Raw genomic sequence first — 19,077 nt, 5'->3', positions numbered from 1 at the left:
CATGCCTACATACATGTCGTTCATGGCAACAACGTCAACATAACCTTTTTCGTTAGCCTGTACCTTTCGCGGAATCAAACTTATCGTTGCCAGTTTCGTAAGATCATTGAAAATTCCGGATTATTATCAAATATTTTAGTCGATGGCTCAATTCTGCCCAGAGGAATTATTCGATAACAACTTGCGTTGAGTACATACAATCTATATTGAGCAAAATATACAGTATACAGCCATATCGTGTCTTGCATCATACCTACTTGTATTTGATTTCGACAGCATTCAAAAAGTGAAGTTTCGATGGTACTTCAGTTTCCGATTTCCTAATTTCTACCATCTGATTACAATTAGACAGTGCTTTCTACACTGTTTTTTTTTTCGATTTCTGGCATATAAAACGAAGCGTTATCCTCAAAATTCAATGAAGTCAAATATTATTATGAGACATAAGTCTTCAACAGAAAAGTTTGCATATATCGTTACAGGTATTTTAATGTTTAACGTTTACTTGTAGCTATCATTACTAATTAATCGAGGGGCTATTCACTAAGACTTTGAGTGTACAAGTCATTTCGTAACTTCTAATGATTTCGAGGGAATTCAGATTATTTTAACTAATTTCAAAATACTACATGGATTTCTCACACTTTGTATGATTTCATGCGATTAGATACGATTTTACGAGATTTTGAATTGATTTCACATCATTTTTATATAGATTTCAGATGAATTCATAACTTTTAATGTTAACTGCTGAATCATTTCATGACTAGTATGGTAATTTCCATGCAATTTCGGCCTATAGGCAAAGAATTCCACATGAATTCATGTATCATAAATGTGATTCAATAGAAACTAGGGTGTACAGCTGATATCAAGAGTGAATAGCCCTTTATTATTATTATTGTTGTTGTGATTATTTTTATATGAATATGTTACTATTAAAACGACTGGTAGTGATGTTTGAATATGCCGTCGTCGTTTGTGTCTCTGTTAAGCGTAGTGCACGCTTGACCAACAGATTGTACCATCGATCGAGATCCACAGCTGAATACTCCGACGGTATGATTCTGAAACGATAAAAATTCGACAATTGAGAAATGTTTATGGCAAATAAAATTAGCTATTGCTCACTAGAATAATTTTTGTCAGATGCGATGCTTACTTTAGAATTTAATCTGCGAATTGCCCTGAAAAATTTTAGGAAATCAGGCCGTCCGAAATGCGTAACTGCTTCAAGTCCGGTGAACAATGATCTGTTCGATTCCCCTTGAAAATAACGCTCGCACATGTACTGAAAAACAAAAAAAAAGGTTGATCAATATAGCAAATTTATCCGTTTTGTTAGATTAACAAAAATATTACGAATCGTAACATACCAGCAATACTGTGCGGACATCAAATTTCTCATAAAACTGCGTTATGAATATATGAGCTGTTACAACTTTGTTCTTATCCGCCACTTCCAGCTCTCTTAATATGTCGACCATCCACTCAAACTGCCGTTGAGTCCTTGTTATCCATAAAAAGTATACCTAGAAAACAGATTATCTTCACCTCAAGATATGGAATTCCATGTTCGATTATGCAATTAACAATTGAGAATTTTCTGATTCGAGTAATTATTTCGAAAGAATTCTAAAACTGTAAAAGTTCATATTTACTTTCAAATAGAAAAGAACATTGAAAAATCAATTCTTACCAGACCGGAAAAAACATAAGAATGAAGACAATGATTAAGATTCTTGTATAGAATGAATTCTTGATCAATTTGAAGGTTTCACAGTCGTAATTGGGTTAATTCTTGTTGAAACAATCTTCCATTAGTTCAATTTTAGTTAAACTACAAATTTCGAATTACGAAGTTCTGATTTCTCATGGTTTTAATTCAAACTCATAAACACTAACGTCTTGACTAGTTTCAAAATGCGTGTTTTAAATATTTCTTATGTCAGTGTTTCAGAGGTCATGCATTCTGCATAGTTTTTAAAACTGTATTCTTCCAGCTGTAATTATGATTCAATCTCACTTAAACCCACCTTTTGACATCCCAAACTTTGGTGGATATTCGATTTGTATACTATATCCTTTAGTATCGAAGAGAACGGGGTCACTCCAATTCCACCACCTATCATTATGGCTGTTTTGTACTTGTACCAGTCCTGTGCGCTTTCCCCGTACGGGCCATCGATTCGAATCTGTTGAAATATTTTATCACTGAAGAAACCGATAGTGACGCACCATTGAGTGATAATTAATCTTTAGAAAAAAAATCACATGCGATTGCTTAGTTAATTTACAAATGATCCTTTTGCAGTTTATACCTTTGGAAGCTTCATTTCTGAGTCCTTCATCAGAGTTGGGTCTACCCTATATCGAATATCATGAGTCCAAGGGCCTACTGCTCTGATGTGAACTGAAAGTTTCGGTTCGTTAGGTGAAGACGATAGTGTAAAAGGATGGTACTCGTTTGGGTTCAAATCCGTGCAAGCTATTCTGATCCATTGTCCAGATTTGTATTGGAAATCTGATGGCTTTTCGAACTTGAGGCACGTTACTCCTGAAAACATGATTGTAAATGTAAATTTAAAAAGTTTTCCTTCAACTGGATAGATTTATGAATACCTGAGGGCAGACAGTCTGCTTGTACGATTTGTAACTCCGAAGTTTTCCTCGTCACTGTTATTATTTTATCTATTGTGAAGAGAATCAGCGGTCCGAGGAGGTAATAATGGGTGAATGGTTCCTATGGGAATGAATCAAAGTGGTTGATCGTAAGGGTGGCATTGCTGTATCAAGCATTAGTTTATCGTAGCCGCTTACCTGAACTAATCGTCCAGTGCCGTGGAGAATCATGAGGATGAAGAATATTGGGTACATAGAATGTGTGTAGCGGAACCAGTTGTATAGCCTTCTTCTTATTAAGGGTATAGAAAATAGGAATATCACTGCCGTCAAAATAGTTAGCACAACGCCTGTTATTCCTGTAATTGTTTGCCAGCACCAGTAGTGGAACTTTGGTATCTCGTGTGTTCTGTAAAAAACTGTTTATGTAACTTGTTCCACAGATGTTTTGGATTCTGACGTAAATTTTAAATCCTCCAGCCAATGAAGCCATGTTTCGGGTTACATATTTTACATATAGATTTTTTCACTGTTCTTTGATTTCAACGTCGTTAAGCAAGAGTAAGAAATTGTAAGAGGACTTGACCCTTTTAATATTTCCTACATACTGTTGTGCTGTGGTTTCTTTAGTAAGATAATATCACAATATCTGTTAATATCAGAAAATTTCGAGAAGCTTGGATAAAAAGTTGACTGATTTGAACTGAACAATCCTGCGTTGTTATATTGTTTGGAAAGTACTTACGAATGAAAGAAGTTTGGGAATAAGCAGGTCAAGTCATCAGCTGTTTGTGTTGATATGTGGTAGAAGTTAACGGCATGACCCATGACGTGCAGCACTAACAAACAACAATCGAAAATTAGAAACACGAAATTTCAATTATACTAATCATATAACAACCAATGATGATTGAACTGAGAGGTGTGACGAAAGAACAGGTTCGTTGTCCGTTACTTACTGGTAAAAACTAGGGCCCAGATGGCAACGTACTTGTGCATATCTAAACTCAAATCGAACGGTATATATTGATGCAGAAAAGTTTCTCTGAGCACAGTTATGGTGTTCTGAGACATCGTTACGAGTAAAGTTGCATAAGTGAACATCATTGCCGATGCAGCACCTCTTGTTAAGGTCACTCCAGGTCCTGATATCCGTCGTAATCCAGTGTGCTCTCGTTCAACTTGATAATCTGCAATATAAGCCCACACGAAGAGTCAATAGCAATTTATTTGTCTGTCCAAGCATCAGCTCTATACTAGTTGGTCACTAATTTTGGTAAGCTCAGAGGCGTTATTTCAAGTGTCGAATGATGTGGAATGGTGAATGTTCTTCTCATTCACAGTACGTTGAAGTAAATCATGACAAAATATACTCACAGTAAGCACGTTCGGCAAATATCGCTATTAGCACTGTTGTGTATAAGAAGAGCCAGAAAATCTGCAGCTGCTTATCGGCAATGTACTTTGTAATTGGATACCAGTATGTCCCCGTAGACATCGAAGTTTTGATTATTTCAATATTCTTGTCGATGGGTTCTTCCGCCTCTTTTTCTAATTTACCTCCAACTCTTTTACGTAATTCTCTGGGATCGTCGTAGAAGCTTTCTCTTGCTCTTTGAGCTCTGCTTGCAAGTTTTTGCGCTTTACCTTGTTGCACAGGAATGTTGAATTCTAGCTTTAGCTGCTGCTTGTAGTCTTTAAGCAAGCGTTGAAAATCCATCAAATCAATGTCTTGCTTGTCTGCTAGCCCAGCTGCGTGCATTGTTGATCGTATAGCCTGATCCAAGTCGTCTTTATTCAAATCTACTTTATACGTTTCCACTAGTGATCTGAAATGATGGAAGCACAGTTTTAGCACTGCAAATTATCAGATGCTACGGTATAAGAAACACTTTTTTACCTTAACAAGTTTGCAAAATCGTCTCTGCTCAATGTACCCTTAGCATTTATGTCGTACATGTTAAACAACAATTCCGTTTTTTCCTCTGCAGAGCCGTTGTAAAACACCGTCATCACGGCTATAAATTCCCGAAACGATATCAATCCATTTTTGTTGTTGTCGGCCCACTCAAACATCTGTGTATCAAAGTAACATGGAGATGTCTTAGAAAAAACTAATGTGGTTAAAGAACACCTGGGAAATATGTTTTACAGTGTATTTCGACAAATTCGAAGACTCGAAGAGCATCTGTATGCCTAATACTACCTATGTGTATACCTTTTTAACGAAATTTGACTCGGGAGGCATACTTAAAACTTCGGCAAATTCGTATAGTGTCAGCTCAGTATACATCACATCCTTGGCTAGCTTCTCTCCTATTAATCTATTGAGATCTGCTTGAGAAAGCTTTGTCTGTGATGTACTCGTGTGGTTCCAAAGCTGAAAAAACAATCGACGATGTATACTCAATTAAAGTAAGCTTATGAGAAAATAGAAAGAAAGGAAAAAAAATACCAGTGCAAATATACTTCGAAAGAATCTGTCCAATTGTTTTTGTCTATCCTTCTGTGTTACAGACTGCTTCAGCATTGACACCTTTGTTAAATTATGCACTTTATTGCAATTCATGTTGATGTTGGTAGAAAATCTATCAAAATGCTTCAGGAATACATTTCGCAAGTGATCATTTGCAAATTTTATTATAAGATCGTAATTGTGTTCCACTTTAATCATCACGTAAGCTTCATCGGTTGGTATGTAAATCTGTTGGGTGACAGTCAGATATGTAACGCATAAATGTAACGAATGAGTGTTTAGCTTTAATTTTGTTTTATATTGTTCATGCATACTCTTCTTCCCCACCTTTGTTTCCAAGTTGCGATTCATGTCCAGAGCTCGCAATGGAGAACCGTGTTGATTTGCCACTTCGATTTTTTTTCTCGCAACATTCAACGTTACGAGTATAGGTCGTAGTGGTTTTCTGTGATTGATCCATTCAGTGGCTATTACCGCCGTGAATCCACATCGATAGATTAGTTACATACAAGAATTCGCAAGTCCATTGTTAAATTGAATTAATTTTACCCATTTCTCTTACCGGAATGAACATGGTCCATATTTTCGTCAGCATCATGCACATTTATTGGCATTACTCTTCTCAATTCCTTGCGTCTTATTGCCAGCGTTACTCCCAGGGTGACAATAAGTCCTGCACGATTGAAAAAAAAAATAGCAATTTTACAGATATTAAAATCGCACATTCTGTCTGTGTTGATTTAGTAATAATTGAGTGTTACGTTACCAACTATGAATGCCGATAGACCAAGAAAAGTCAGTATGAACGATACGTCACTGGTCGAAAAATAATCGTACGTTCCCGGTTGAGAACACGGTATCTTGTTTACTTCCTCAGGTCTTGGTGTTATATGGAAACAAGAAATTGTGTTAAAACAGTTCGTTTTTTCCTTAAATTCATTGTTGCATGTTTTTTTCACATCGTCATCTGTAAATAAAATGGAGTCATTGAAGTTACTTTGATCTGTTTCTGAATTGCAATAGTAACTTCGTACCTTTAGTTGGAACTTTGAACAGCTGTCTTTGAATGTCGTTTGCCTTTATATCTGTCACGGCTAATAGTATATGATAGAAAGATAATTGTTTTATACGCATTATTTCAGGTTCGGTGAATAATCTGTAGAAAAACCATTCGTTAAGTTGAGACAAATGGAAAAAATAACAAGTACAACAAAAACAGCCACGAGAATGTGCACTAATTCATACTTGTTCAATACTTTGACAAAAGTTATATATTTACCCATTTTTTCCATTATTGTACCAAAATCTATCACCGTCTCGGATGCGTTGGAACTGGTCTTTTATTATTTTTTGAAACAACTCCCCAGGTCCGTTATTAGTCTCCATTATTCCACCTACCCAAAGATCGATGTCGTCGAACTTTTTATTGTAGAGCTTTAGAAGCGCTTGTTGTGCCTGTCAAAAGACAATTTTTTTAAGTACTTCGTGTTACGTATGAGGACAACGGCGGATTCAGAATATACCTCGCGGGTGACGTGTACAAAGTCAGATTCTTTAGTGATACGTGACAAGCCGAATATCTCTCGGACCGTATTGTAATCTGGAAGTCCGTGATCACGGGCTCGCTGAATATTAATAGCCATTAAATCACGCCTGGAAAATTCCAGTGGTCCAAACACATTGCCCCTTAAATCCTCAACAATTTTATGATCTTCCGTCTCGCACAACTGTCCAGTCATGCCCATTATTAGTCTCTCCATGCCAACGCTCAGCGACGTATTGTAATCTACTGCTTCTAAAATAGCTTCCTGAAATCAAGTCAAATTCACCTAATAAGTTTTACACCGGAGTACAGATATGAAAACGTAATGCTTGTGAAAATATCTAACGTTAATTTTTAAATTATCATTTACGAAAGTGGTCGCTGCTTTAGATTTTTTCTACGCCAAACATTTATTTATTTATTAAAAAGTAACGGGATATACTCTTGTACATAGAAAAAGATATCATTCAATATATATAAAGCATTAAGTGGCACAACGGTGTAGTATAATTAAGAAGGAACTAATTATTCATACTTAAATAAAGCTTTAGAGAGGTTTCTTATAGTATAAAAACTAGTGTTGTAAAGATCGAACCAATTTTCATTCTCTTTACAGAATGATGATTGACAGTCAATTACAGAGTAAGATTTACTGTTCAAATTTATTTCTAATTAGTAATCGTTGTGTCGTAAAGTCCGGCTTGGAACAAGAAAACGAAACCCAGACAATAATTTGGGACAGTCAATCGCATTGTTAAGAATTTGATGAGTAACAATTAAATTAATTTTATACACTGCGGAAAAAACTGAGGGTATTTGAAGAATTGAGGAAATGTTGGAAAGGAAAAATAATCAGGAAGAACACTGAAAATGTTATCTACACACCATTGGTCGCCAGAAACTGTTACACGTTCGTATTATTTTTCCTCTTCCACACCTATCCTTTGCAGATTTCCTCGTTTGAACGCCTGTAAATTAAAACACATTCAGAATTCAGTTACCACGAATACCTACAGCCAAAGTTACGAAACAGGCTCGGCAAGAGATTCCACTAACTCCGGAAATGCTGTTGGAAAGCACATTAAACTTTTTACAATGAAACCAGGTTCACATCATCTGGCACATTGTCTCATTTTGTAAAATTGTGTACGTGTGCCACACTTAATCGAGTTTGTGGAATCTTCCGTTTAGACGTGAGTAAAATGTTACCTGCTGGTACCAGAGTGTGTCCGAAGCGAAACGCAGCTGCTTGAAAGAACTGATCTATCTGTGGATCCACACTGGGATCATAGCCTGTTGTAAAAATGACGAAGGATTATTAAAAAAATTTTCAAAAGACTACTTGCGGAATAACACAGGTCGACAAAAGTTATATTTAAATCCTTTTTATTGAAAAGTTTAAATGCGAAAATGAAGTTTGTTTAATTGTTACTTACAATAAATGTTTGAGAAAATAGATAATTTTTCTTAAAATTCGAAATATCGCTCTGGTGTATATATATCTAATAACACTATTTTTTCTTTTATTGGTTACGCGGAAAAAATCAAAATTTGACATCTGGAACCCAGACTCGAAATTCGTGTCGACCGGTGTAATTATTTCTGTATCTAACTTGCCTTTATATGGTTCTAAGTTGCTGCCAAGCCATTCCGGCAGCCATTCCTCTACAACGATGTGCTGTTGGGAAGCGATAACCCATTTCCTAGCTTCGTTGAATATTTTATCACTCGACCAGTCCTTGTTGAATTTACTTATGTGGTTTGCGATGTAATTGTGCCACCGGAACCACAGCACTCCAAAAGTAAAGAGATAAGGGTTTTCATTACCCCGTGGATTTCCCAGCCCTGTAAATAGAGTCGAGCATTAGCTGAGAGTGTTTAAAAAAAAAAAAAAAGCCAATAATTGACAAGAATGATATTTACTGAAAAATCTGTCCACTTTCTCGGTGTAATGCCGGTTAATGTATTCACTGTGATTATGTGGAGGAGGCGGATTAGCCATCGGCAATCTAACATTGTTTATTATTGGGAACAATCCGTCGTCCGATGCTGCGAGCAATCCTTTTGGCTCAATTTTGCCATCCTTATTCGTACGCAAAACATCAGACCACGCTTTCGTAGTACCGTAGATAAGCCCTCCGTCGAGGTACGGGGTGATTTCATTCAGCTAAACCAGAAATTAATAGTAATAGAAGTGAAATGGTGGTCAAGTGTTTTCTACAATTCTAGTGCGTACCTGCTGACGAGGATTGTTCGGTGAATATCCTGTTCGCGCATCGTATCGTGTTCGCAATACCGGCATCTCTTTATTTAATTTCAGATATCTGTGGTTTTCTGGTATTTTAATGTTGAAATATTCTGGTGGACAAGCCGCCCTTTGGGCATCTAAAATTTCCTCCACGACTTGCTGACCTGTCATGTATTATTGATCACATATTAACGTGTAAACGTCATTCCATAATACAGTAGAACTTTGATTATCCGAACCATGACTTAATTTACCCAAAACGCTGAATTATACAAACGTTTTCTCAAAAAATGCATTAGACGACTGTATAAAACCAAATTTACAAAATAAGAGGTTCAACATGTATTTAGACGTTTAATACGAACTGTTTGTCAATTTAAATTTGTGTTGTATATATTATTATACCTTAAGATAAAAATTGCATTTCGGTTATCCGAACTAGGATCGGTCTGAATTAATTCGGATAATTGAGGTTCCCCTGTATATTAGAAGACACGCTTGATCGAACGTACCAAAAAAAACGAGAAATGCGTTTCTTCCAGTGTTTGATAGCGTTGCTACAGTTCCGTTTAACAAGTTTTCGCTTAATTCCAATGGGTTGGGTCTGTTATATCCTGATGGTTGATACACTCCGTCTCTGTAAGCTGCTTTGCTTCTCCTTAACAGTGGTGTGTCAACCGCTCCTAGATCTGGTCGTCCGAAATTATTGTACCATCCATCGAATCCTTCATACTCGTACGGGTCTTTGCGGAACTCTGGGTGACAGGTTTTGCTCGAGCAACCCGAAATTAGCCAGTTCAGAAGCAGGTCACTTTTATAGCTCCCATTATCGGGTGGTGGAACACCGTGTGGATCTGGAAGAAGTTACTTTATTTTGTATTTTAAGGTAACTTACCAGTGTCTAATATCTATCGCAGATCAATCAGATTGAAATCCAGTTTATCGGTTCGAGTGTTTTTTCCAAGTTTCAATTTAAGACTGATGGGTTTTTAAATGGTTTCCGTACCTGGTGGCTTTGTGCTATTCTGTGGCTGCCCAGAAGGAATGCCGTAGTACAATAACAGCAGTATGATCACAGACATCTGGAGATTGCGTTGCAGAACGTGATAACAAAAAACCAAATACTACTGGATAATACTCTTCAAAATTGTTAATGTTGCAGACACTCTTCAGTTCGCTTGCTACCCAAGAACTGATAGAACCACTCCCTGGGCAGGAAGCATGCAACGGACGAGAAGCAGGAATATTCGCCTGTAGATAAGAAGGAAAAAGCCACAACATTGAGTCGAGCACAAATCCACGATAATATAAACAAAGGAATTCTAAAATACTTCTGATATTTTCCACAATGTACGGACCAAGAGAAAAAGTTTTTTGGTTCGCCGTTACCTCACGTCTAGTTGTTATTTCACTACAATTTATATTTAATCGGATATTGCCTGACCATGATGCCCATATTTTTAATAGTCCATTGGACCCTGAAATGAAAACATCAATTTATGATAGCACGGTTGAATATCTATTCGGCGGTTTTCTCAGGTGGGACGCCCAATATTTTATACACATCGCTAAATATGGGTACACGTATGAAAAGACATTGGCATTTTATCCCTTGTATCCCATGAGTATCAGATGCTTATCTGTCGTTTTGAGGGTCGTCTTTTTCTCGTTGAATGATCATAGTATAGCAATATTGGCAGCTTTGTTAATAAATTTCATCTGTTTTGTCAAATCTGCCACAGTTTTTTACGACCTGAGCAAAATTGTTCTCAAAGACACTGCTTTGGCGTACAAAGCGGCTATTTTATACTGTATTAATCCAGCCAGCATATTCTTTTCCGCGTTTTACTCTGAGGCTATGTTTGCTTGGCTATCGTTTAACATCATGCTGGCGTATGTTAACAATAACCCATACATTTATCTCCCTATTGGTCTCTCTATCCTTGTTCGGTCCAACGGACTGATAAACCTGGGATACCCAGTCTACTCGTACGTCAGGTGTTTGATACGAACTGTACTTCCCAAAGTAAGTAGGAATTATCAAAACTCCCAAGCTGAGCCAATTTTCCCTTTCGGATGTCATACAATGTTAGGTTCTTTTCTTTGGCTCTTGAACGTTGTGTTTCTATCTATCGTTCCGTACATCTTACATCAGTTGTACAATTATAGTTTATACTGTACATATCATGAAGTCACGATACCAGATTACGTGCTTAATCATTCAGATGAAGATGTCCTGCTAATACCTGGAACCGTTATTCCCCCCTGGTGCAAGAATTCTATTCCTGTTGCATATTCTTACATTCAAGCGAAGTATTGGAACGTTGGATTTATGCAATACTGGATGTTCCAACATCTTCCTAATATACTTCTTGGATTCCCATCCCTCTATCTTATACTTTGTCAAAGTTTCAAATACTTGAGTGAGCACAGAATTCAACTATATACGTTAGGAAGCTTTTCAACTGATGTTCGAAATTGTAAAAAATCAAAGAATAAGAAACTCTCTCCGGATATTTTTGTATTCGTAGTTCACGGAATATGTTTAGTATTGATTTGTCTAGGATTTGTACATCTGGAAGTGAGCACTCGTTTATTGTGTTCTGCAAGCCCCTTGTTATATTGGTGTTGTGCTTCTAAATTGTCATATAAATCAGAGCGGAGAAATGAGAACGCTATGAATGCAATGGATTTCGAATATCCAGAAAATTTAAATTCAAAGTGGAGAGTTTTCTTCTTATCTCAAACGACGCATTCAAAGAATGACATCATAATCTTATCCTATTATCTGGCTTACACCGGAATAGGATGTGGTATGTTTTCTAACAACCTTCCTTGGACATAAGAGAGTTATTTATGTAACAGGAATTACAGGGAAATTCAATATAAATCGTGACCTTATCTTAATATAGGCAATTGTTTGTTGTAAGTTTGACATGATTTTTTGTAGATCTAGTGTGCGGGTAAATTTTTTTCAGGCTTTTATTGCAAATATGAAACAGATACATGCTATATTACAAGTGTTGTTTTTTATGTCTTAATATTTCTATAGGCGTGAGATAAATGGTTTTTTTGCACTCTGGACAATCGTAGGGTTTGCTGTTTGGTTTTTTCTCAGTGGGTGGTTCAATAGAAGCCTGATGGTCATCCTCGTTTATTACGAAGCAATTACTCTGATGCTGCAACTTCTCAATGCTCGTCATTGGAGTCGTGATGCCACAGTTTGTGCAGTGCCATTCAGTTTCTATCATATCTACCGCTAATTTATCACTCCAGTCTGACTCAACGAGGCTAAAAGAATCATACCTGATGTTTGCAAAAATTTCCATATCATACGTAATTTACTGTTTGCTCTCGGAACTCCAATATGACTACTTACCAGTTGAAGGTGATATTGTTTGTCAACCGGACGCCACCTTTTCCACTATTCGTTTCGCACTCAAAGTCACTTTGAAAGGGATTGGGTTTTACTTCAACGTAATTTTCACCACAGCCAACGTAAATTATCTTCAAATCGGCAGGCAACAAGCGTTTGATAGTGTAGGGTACTGTGGTATGCATGAACTGTATCAGCTCCTGATTAAGTTCGTACTCAACTTGGCTAGTATCCTTTTTGGAAGTGATTAACGGCGAGGCTTCTGAAATGAATGACAAGCGAAAATTTGAGAGCCTTTGATTTCATTGGTTTTGTCGATTTAATGAGTATTATTTGGCTGTATATTTGGTTGTTTAGTTAACACATTTTTGTTGGAATCACTGTAAGATTTCATTGGCTTTAGAATAAATAATTATTTCTAAAAATCTCGCCAATATCTCCAGGATATTTAGCAAATAAAGATTGTTACATTTTCAAAAAAAGTTCGGAAATATTTTCTTTTAACGAATTTCGTTCGAAAATTTTTTATAATCTATGGATATTTCCAAAAATTCTTAGAATTTGCTTTCAACTTCATGGTTGAGAAGAAAATACTTTTAACCAAATAGGTACCAATAAGTTGTAATAAATACGTATAATTTCAACCACTAGGTATCAAATAACGAATACATAAGTATATTTATATAAGTATAGTATTGAGTATATTTTAAAAATAAAGTTGTTAAGTTGACCATTCGTCCGATAATCTGACATTCCCTCACCTTCCAATCTGTGGGTTAAAAGCATGTCCCATTTCTGTCTTAGTTTAGTGGCTTTCATCAATAATGTTTGTCCGCTGTCCGGCATTGGAAATTCTAATTTTAGCCACGAGTCACAGACTAAACTGAAATAATTCAAATAATATTCATTACTCCTGTCATTGTACGTACGGCTTATCGGCTTATTGTTTCAACTTTATTATCCTATTGAATAATTTTCTCAAATACTAACATTGAAAATGTGTAATTGGTATCAATTTCATGCGCAAAAAGCAGTAGCGTTTGGGCAGCTGGCATCCTCATAGTATTTACTAAATATGGTTTGGTTGTTTCTAGGAGTGACCTAAATACGAAAACAAATTGTTAACGACGATGCAGCATCCTTCAGCCTTCGATACGGGTATATATTGCATGTCTAATGGCATAAGATCGAAATCGCCACCTTAAAACTTTTTCCTTTAGAAAAAGGCAAAAGGGCATGTATATATATTTTTTTCATCGTATCTAGGTTTAAAACATGAAAATATTGTCAGAAACGTTGATATTGAATAACAGTTTAATTAAGAGCAAAAGGTCGTATGTACTGGTAGATACGACCTTCTGCTACTAATTCAACCATTAATATGACTATTATTACGACTTTCGATTTTAATCTTTTTTTTCATGGACATATTAATGGAAAAAGGTCGTATCTTCCTAATATACGACGTCTTGCCTTTATATTTTTAAACGCTTGGTTCGATTATATTATTCGTATTGATCATTTTCAGAGCGAATGATGGAAAAAAAAAAATTACACTCCCTTTCACTATTAAAATCGCATTTTTGGGGGTTACAACCTTGTGCCATTAGACACGCGATACACTCTTCCGAATGATTGTTCTTACAAGTAGGTTAGCAGTTGATGCTTCGGGCTGAGCGGAGACTTTGATTTGAATGCTGGGATTGACATGATGTCTGGTTCTTCAAGTTGCAAGACTTGTGGATGGTTCCCGAAAAAGCTCATTGGGTGGAGAGCGATGTAGGGCTTGGCTTTTGTGTGAAATAGCTGCTCACTGGTCGACTGAAATTCGGGATAAACATTTAATAGGTATTTTTTCATTATGACAAAAGAGAATGATTTGTATGATTGTAAATGAGTACTGTACTTTACAATAGTTAAATTCATCAGCGCAAGCGAATTGGGGATACAATCCGCTGCACAAAATTAACTTGAGCATCATCAAGTCTTTGTAGCTGCAGGCAGTTGCTGCAGTAAGAAGGTTCTGGACCTGCGACGAGTCGTTTCTCATGCGAAATTCTACGTCCTTTATGTCAATCTCACCATCATTATCGTCTTTGTCTTCCATTTGTATATCAAACAAGTCTAACTTCAACTCTTTACGTTTTCTAGGTGCCGTTTGCTTGTAAGTACGCTTAAGCGTCTTCAGTAACTTCATTTCTCCATGCCTCAGCATCCGCTCTGTGCTAGTCATCGAGGAGCTTGGTTCCTGGAGATTTTTTAGCAACCCACAATCCTGAAAGCGAAAAAGGTGTGTTCATGAATTGAATTCAGAACAATTTGACAGATCTTTATTGAATCGTATTTTCACGGACTTGAAGCAGTTCCTTGAATTGCGTCCGTAGCTTGGTCATTTCATAAAATCTTTGTTCCTCCAGCCCTCGTCGTTTGCACCACTTTCTACTCGTACTCGAATTTCCTCTGACTTCACGACTGCTTTCCTGTTTTACTTCCAGCCATTCTTTGTACGCGTTCAATAAAGTTATAGGATCCCCATGGTCAGATTCTAGTTTCTTCCTAGAGTTCTTTAAAAGTTTGGTAACAATTAGTTACTCGACGAACTATCTGAATTTCACAAAGATGCGCCATGCTCTCTTTACCTCACACTCAGTGTCTCTGTATGCTCTGTTTGTGAACGGATTTTGAATGCTGAGAGCAGCAGCGAGCGATAAAACAGGTTCGACTTGGTGAAATAGTGAGCCCATCACCAACATTTTCCCTATAGTTATATCGACTGGGAGTCTCGAAAGTGTTTTGCCAATCACAGTTAGTTTTTCATCATCGGTTAAAGCACCCTGAAAAATTATAATACAGTACATACAGGAGGTGCGAAATAAATACAATGATCCAGCTTGAAAACATTCAAAAGTTTAACCATTCACACTAACGTGTTCTTTCAATGAAAGTATCGAGTTTTCAATGCTCTCTGGCGGTGGAGGTTCTATAAACGGAAATTTCCGCGAATCTGGTAGCCCCATGGCAACCATTTGTAATAATAAGGAGTCCAGAGGCACTCGCTGAAGTTCAGGAGTCGAGTATTTCTCTAACGCTGTGTATTCCTCTTCAGAATAAAGCCTGGCGATAATTTAAATGGAAGACTAATGTTATATCGTGTTGTGCATTTCAAGATTAATCAGCTTGAATATCTAAAGCTTCTTAATAGTTTCCAACAAAAAAATCCTCCTTCACTAGACCTGTAGCAAACACCAGGTCCCGTTCTCCCAGCTCTTCCTTTTCTTTGCTCTGCGCTCGCTTTACTGATCCAAAATTCTTTCAACCGTTGCATTTTGCAGATCGGATCATAGCTCATTTCCTTCACCTTTCCACTGTCCACAACAAATCTGATACCATCAATGGTTATTGACGTTTCAGCAATATTTGTAGAGACAATGCATTTACGAACCCCATCTGGGGCGTAATCAAACACCTGTAACCACAACGTTTTTTTTTTTTTAAACTATTTATCGATGTTGCTACCATTTCACTGTCCGAAGTGATGTTCCAACATTTTGCTTATGGATGCTCAGGAGTAAAGCCGTTTTACTATTCTGGATTATGGAAATGATTGTTAAATTTTTTTCCTGATGGAACAAGTATATCAATCACATGTAACGCACACCTTGTCTTGTTCAGCTATGGACAAAGTACTGTGTAAAGGCAACACTATCCAGTTGTTAGTTTTAGAAGCATATTCCTTTGCGCAATCAACAACTGCAGTAATCTCGCTCATACCGCTGAGGAATACGAGTAAATCGCCCTTTTCGTCTTCTGTAATGTTTTAAGTATTGCAAGTAAATATCTTTTCCAGAAAATTAAAAAGTCGTTACATATAAAATATGGCTAGACGTGCAGGTATGTATAAATACTAACGTGGATACTTCTTGTCAATCATTTGCATGATTTGCACGTACGGACTTGGATTGAATCTATCGGATTTTTGTCGCAAATCGTCTACTGCTATCGGTCGATAGTTCAACTGTATCGGATACAGTCTACCTGGAACCTAAATATGAGAGTATTAAGTTACTTTTAAAGTAGCGATTAATAGTTCAGACCTGAATGGTAAACAACCACGGAAGGGAGGGGCAATGTAAGTTTTAAGACTTACTTGGATCACCTTGACATCTTCTTTGGCAAAGTAATTACTGAACAGTTGAATATTTATTGTAGCAGACATTAGCACTAGTTTTAAATCCTGTCTCTGATGTATTATACATTTCATAATTCCTAACAAAAAGTCACCATGTAAATGTCTCTCGTGCACCTCGTCGAGCACGATTACGTCGTAATGAGATAATCCCATTTCACCCGATACCTAGACAGAACGATGCAAAATCGAAAAATTTTAACACCGATCTTCAAATTTGAGTAAAATGAAAATTGTATCAGTTTAATTAGATATCAATTGTTCACGGCAGGAAATCACCTGGCGCAGCAGCAGTCCCTCGGTAATAAACGTGATCTTAGTGTCCTGATTTCTCTGCTTTTCAAACCTGATCTGGTAGCCAACTTCTGTACGGTTCTCAGTCAAAGTTTCAAATGCGACACGTTTAGCCAGTGATATGCAAGCTATTCTGCGAGGTTGAGTACAGGCTATAAAAATTATACAAAGTATTAGCTTTTGGAAACGTTTATCACAATAAGGTGATTTTATTTGAATACCATCGCTATCAATTTTCGAAATTGAGCGAAGTGCTCGTTCAATTCATGAGAATTATCTATTTCGTGCATTTAATCCTATAGAATTTAAATGTCTTTAAATCTAGATTCGAATACTGACGACTGAACAAGTCGAGTTAGAGTTTTCAGAGAGTATGTTCCCAATAAAATCTGTGTACCGATTCTTCCGAATCCACCTTTGTACAAGTACTGAGGAACTTGAGTAGACTTTCCACATCCTGTGTCCCCAGCTATGATAACAACACGCTCATTTTTAACAGCTTCGACGATCTCGTCCCGGTATTGATAGACCGGCAGATTGGCTTGACTTTCCCTGAGTTTTTTCAACTTAGCAAATTTCTCCTTCTGCTTAAAGTCTAGATAGAGATTGATTACGTCTCGAAATGTGCATAATTTACTGTCTGTTAATTCTTTCGCAGGTGGAACTCGTGCAAACAGTTCTCCTAAACTTAAATTCACTCTGACATTTAAGCAGTGTGACCTGTGGTAGACGGTCGGGTCTCTCGACTGTTGCGAATCATTGAGCAACTTGTCCTCCGCTCCCATACTACCGCGTTTTTTCTCAACCACCTCATACTTTCCTACAAATTTCCAAAAATCCTCTGGGTCTTGCACCAGGTTAGGATTTGCCGAGAAAACTTTGCTCAGCTCGTAGCGATATTTCTGGAATGAAAAATCCGACCGCTCGTCCCGCCGTGGATCGGATCTCTCTCCATCAGAATTCCTCCTACTTCTCATATCTTCGTGTCTTTTCCGTTTAGCAGATGAACGTCTCGTTCGTTCTTCGTCGTGCATTTTTCTATAGCTCATTTTTATTTTTACTCGTCGTGACACGATGTAGAGTACAAAGGATCTCTCATTGCCGATGTTCGTGAAAATTGAAAAACCGAACAGCGCGAAGTATTTTTTCCATTCGGTACGTCAATTTAACAGCTTAATTCTATCAAAATCGTTATTTCTCATAGGTTACGTTACTATGTTTATAAATTCTTAGGTTACCTCTCACATGGCCCTGCGGACATGGTTACAGCGCTATTAACGGCGAAGTTTGGAACTAACGTTTCACGCTTGACACCATCGATCGACGGTCATACGCAGGTTTGTTCGTATTGCGCTGTGGTGGTAGACGCGTCGCTGCCGGGTCGGTAAACAATCGACGTTTGTTATTTCTGCCACTGCAAGTTCACACGCGAGGTGTCGGTGCGAAAGTTTAAAATAACAACTGTCGTTATTTCCTAAACAATCATCGCAGTAATTATTATAATGTGCGTTCGGATGTTATTATTGGGAAGTAACAAATCTTGATACATGCTGATGTTACATATTCGCGTAGATCCGGGATAGAGCGTGGCTTTGTACTTGGTTCCTCTGTTTACAAACATCGAGCTGTGTATGAGAACGACGGAGGTCACTGAAGTTGGTCACGAATCTTCAGTTATTCGCAGAGAGTTGAAAGATAGTCGGTCAGTGCTCGGTCGCGTACAGACAAGATTAAACATGTTCAATTCAATTATACGAGATTAACATTTCGGGGATTAGCAAAGAACCACATTTTAGCGCGGCGGGGTGAAATCATTTCTATTTAAAACAATTGAAAAGTGCTGTGCAAATTGGTTGTCAGTGGATTACTATTCCATGTAAAATTCAGTATACTTACGTACGAAAATGTACAAACACGCAAACTGGCATGTTCATGATACTTTTAGGTATAAAATGACGCAAATCTGATCTTCAACGGATAGCTAATATTGCATTGTGTAGTTTTATAACTAGGAGTATAATTAACATGACAATTTGCGTAGCTACATATTTCAAAAAATAAATAAATTCATCGACCGGGTATTTAGTTGGTAATAAATTCTAGTGTCGTGAGTGCATCTCTTGATTGACGCCTGAACATCACCTGCGGAAACATGTGAGTAACCTATAACCAATTCGATTTGCATTTCACTTCTATGTTACGCTACATCATACGGAGTGATATTCTTATTCGTTTACAATATTTCTTGTTACCCTGTGCTCTAGAGAATTATCCATGATTCATTCAGTTTCAAGATTTTAAATCCGCCTGTTTTTCAAATCTGCGCATTAGA

The 19,077-nt window shown here is 37.2% G+C and overlaps 3 protein-coding genes across 17 annotated transcripts in view; 1 reads left to right on the top strand and 2 right to left on the bottom strand.

The window, feature by feature from the left end:
* PIG-V (phosphatidylinositol glycan anchor biosynthesis class V) overlaps positions 1–19,077 on the top strand; it is a 207,922-nt gene that overhangs the window by 4,009 nt on the left and 184,836 nt on the right. For 6 of the 14 annotated variants that reach the window (XM_046629021.2, XM_046629019.2, XM_046629018.2 and 3 more), the window contains one exon: positions 10,052–12,164. The exons of 1 other annotated variant lie outside the window; for it this stretch is intronic. In XM_046629021.2, the coding sequence (XP_046484977.1) occupies positions 10,238–11,734 (1,497 nt within the window). In that variant the 5' untranslated portion in view covers positions 10,052–10,237 and the 3' untranslated portion in view covers positions 11,735–12,164. Of the gene's footprint in view, positions 1–3; positions 483–1,000; positions 1,384–9,650; positions 9,776–10,051; positions 12,165–17,981; positions 18,900–19,077 lie in introns of those variants that run through there. 7 more of the 14 variants (XR_011177332.1, XR_011177331.1, XM_046629024.2 and 4 more) reach the window with 6 other exon arrangements.
* Positions 187–10,102, bottom strand: LOC124220322 (dual oxidase-like). The gene is made up of 26 exons (XM_046629015.2): positions 9,896–10,102; positions 9,402–9,743; positions 8,878–9,053; positions 8,565–8,808; positions 8,259–8,486; positions 7,851–7,934; positions 7,527–7,609; positions 6,622–6,906; positions 6,378–6,553; positions 6,133–6,254; positions 5,865–6,065; positions 5,661–5,771; positions 5,426–5,565; positions 5,078–5,326; positions 4,841–5,002; positions 4,523–4,698; positions 4,000–4,451; positions 3,582–3,812; positions 3,368–3,461; positions 2,821–3,031; positions 2,623–2,743; positions 2,322–2,557; positions 2,037–2,195; positions 1,377–1,532; positions 1,163–1,291; positions 187–1,067 (listed from the first exon to the last, which is right to left on the bottom strand). The coding sequence occupies exons 1-26, from the start codon at positions 9,969–9,971 to the stop codon at positions 939–941; spliced, it is 4,773 nt and encodes a 1,590-aa protein (XP_046484971.1). The 5' UTR covers positions 9,972–10,102; the 3' UTR covers positions 187–938.
* LOC124220323 (probable ATP-dependent RNA helicase DHX34) lies at positions 11,725–18,008 on the bottom strand. Of its 2 annotated transcripts, XM_046629016.2 has the most exons (15): positions 17,143–18,007; positions 16,731–16,897; positions 16,413–16,619; positions 16,175–16,307; positions 15,924–16,072; positions 15,499–15,731; positions 15,193–15,379; positions 14,905–15,099; positions 14,620–14,829; positions 14,172–14,540; positions 13,911–14,086; positions 13,256–13,366; positions 13,027–13,148; positions 12,269–12,527; positions 11,725–12,180 (listed from the first exon to the last, which is right to left on the bottom strand). In XM_046629016.2, exons 1-15 carry the CDS (start codon positions 17,792–17,794, stop codon positions 11,904–11,906), a joined length of 3,447 nt encoding a protein of 1,148 aa, XP_046484972.1. In that variant the 5' UTR covers positions 17,795–18,007; the 3' UTR covers positions 11,725–11,903. The 2 variants fall into 2 exon arrangements, 1 of the variants encoding a protein (XP_046484972.1); XR_006883567.1 differs by lacking the exon at positions 11,725–12,180 and having other exon boundaries at positions 12,496–12,527; positions 13,027–13,143; positions 17,143–18,008.

Source organism: Neodiprion pinetum, chromosome 5 (assembly GCF_021155775.2).
Source record: "Neodiprion pinetum isolate iyNeoPine1 chromosome 5, iyNeoPine1.2, whole genome shotgun sequence".
Lineage (NCBI taxonomy): Eukaryota > Metazoa > Arthropoda > Insecta > Hymenoptera > Diprionidae > Neodiprion > Neodiprion pinetum.
Note: the sequence above shows the minus strand (reverse complement) of the source record. Positions and strands in the feature narration are given on the sequence as shown.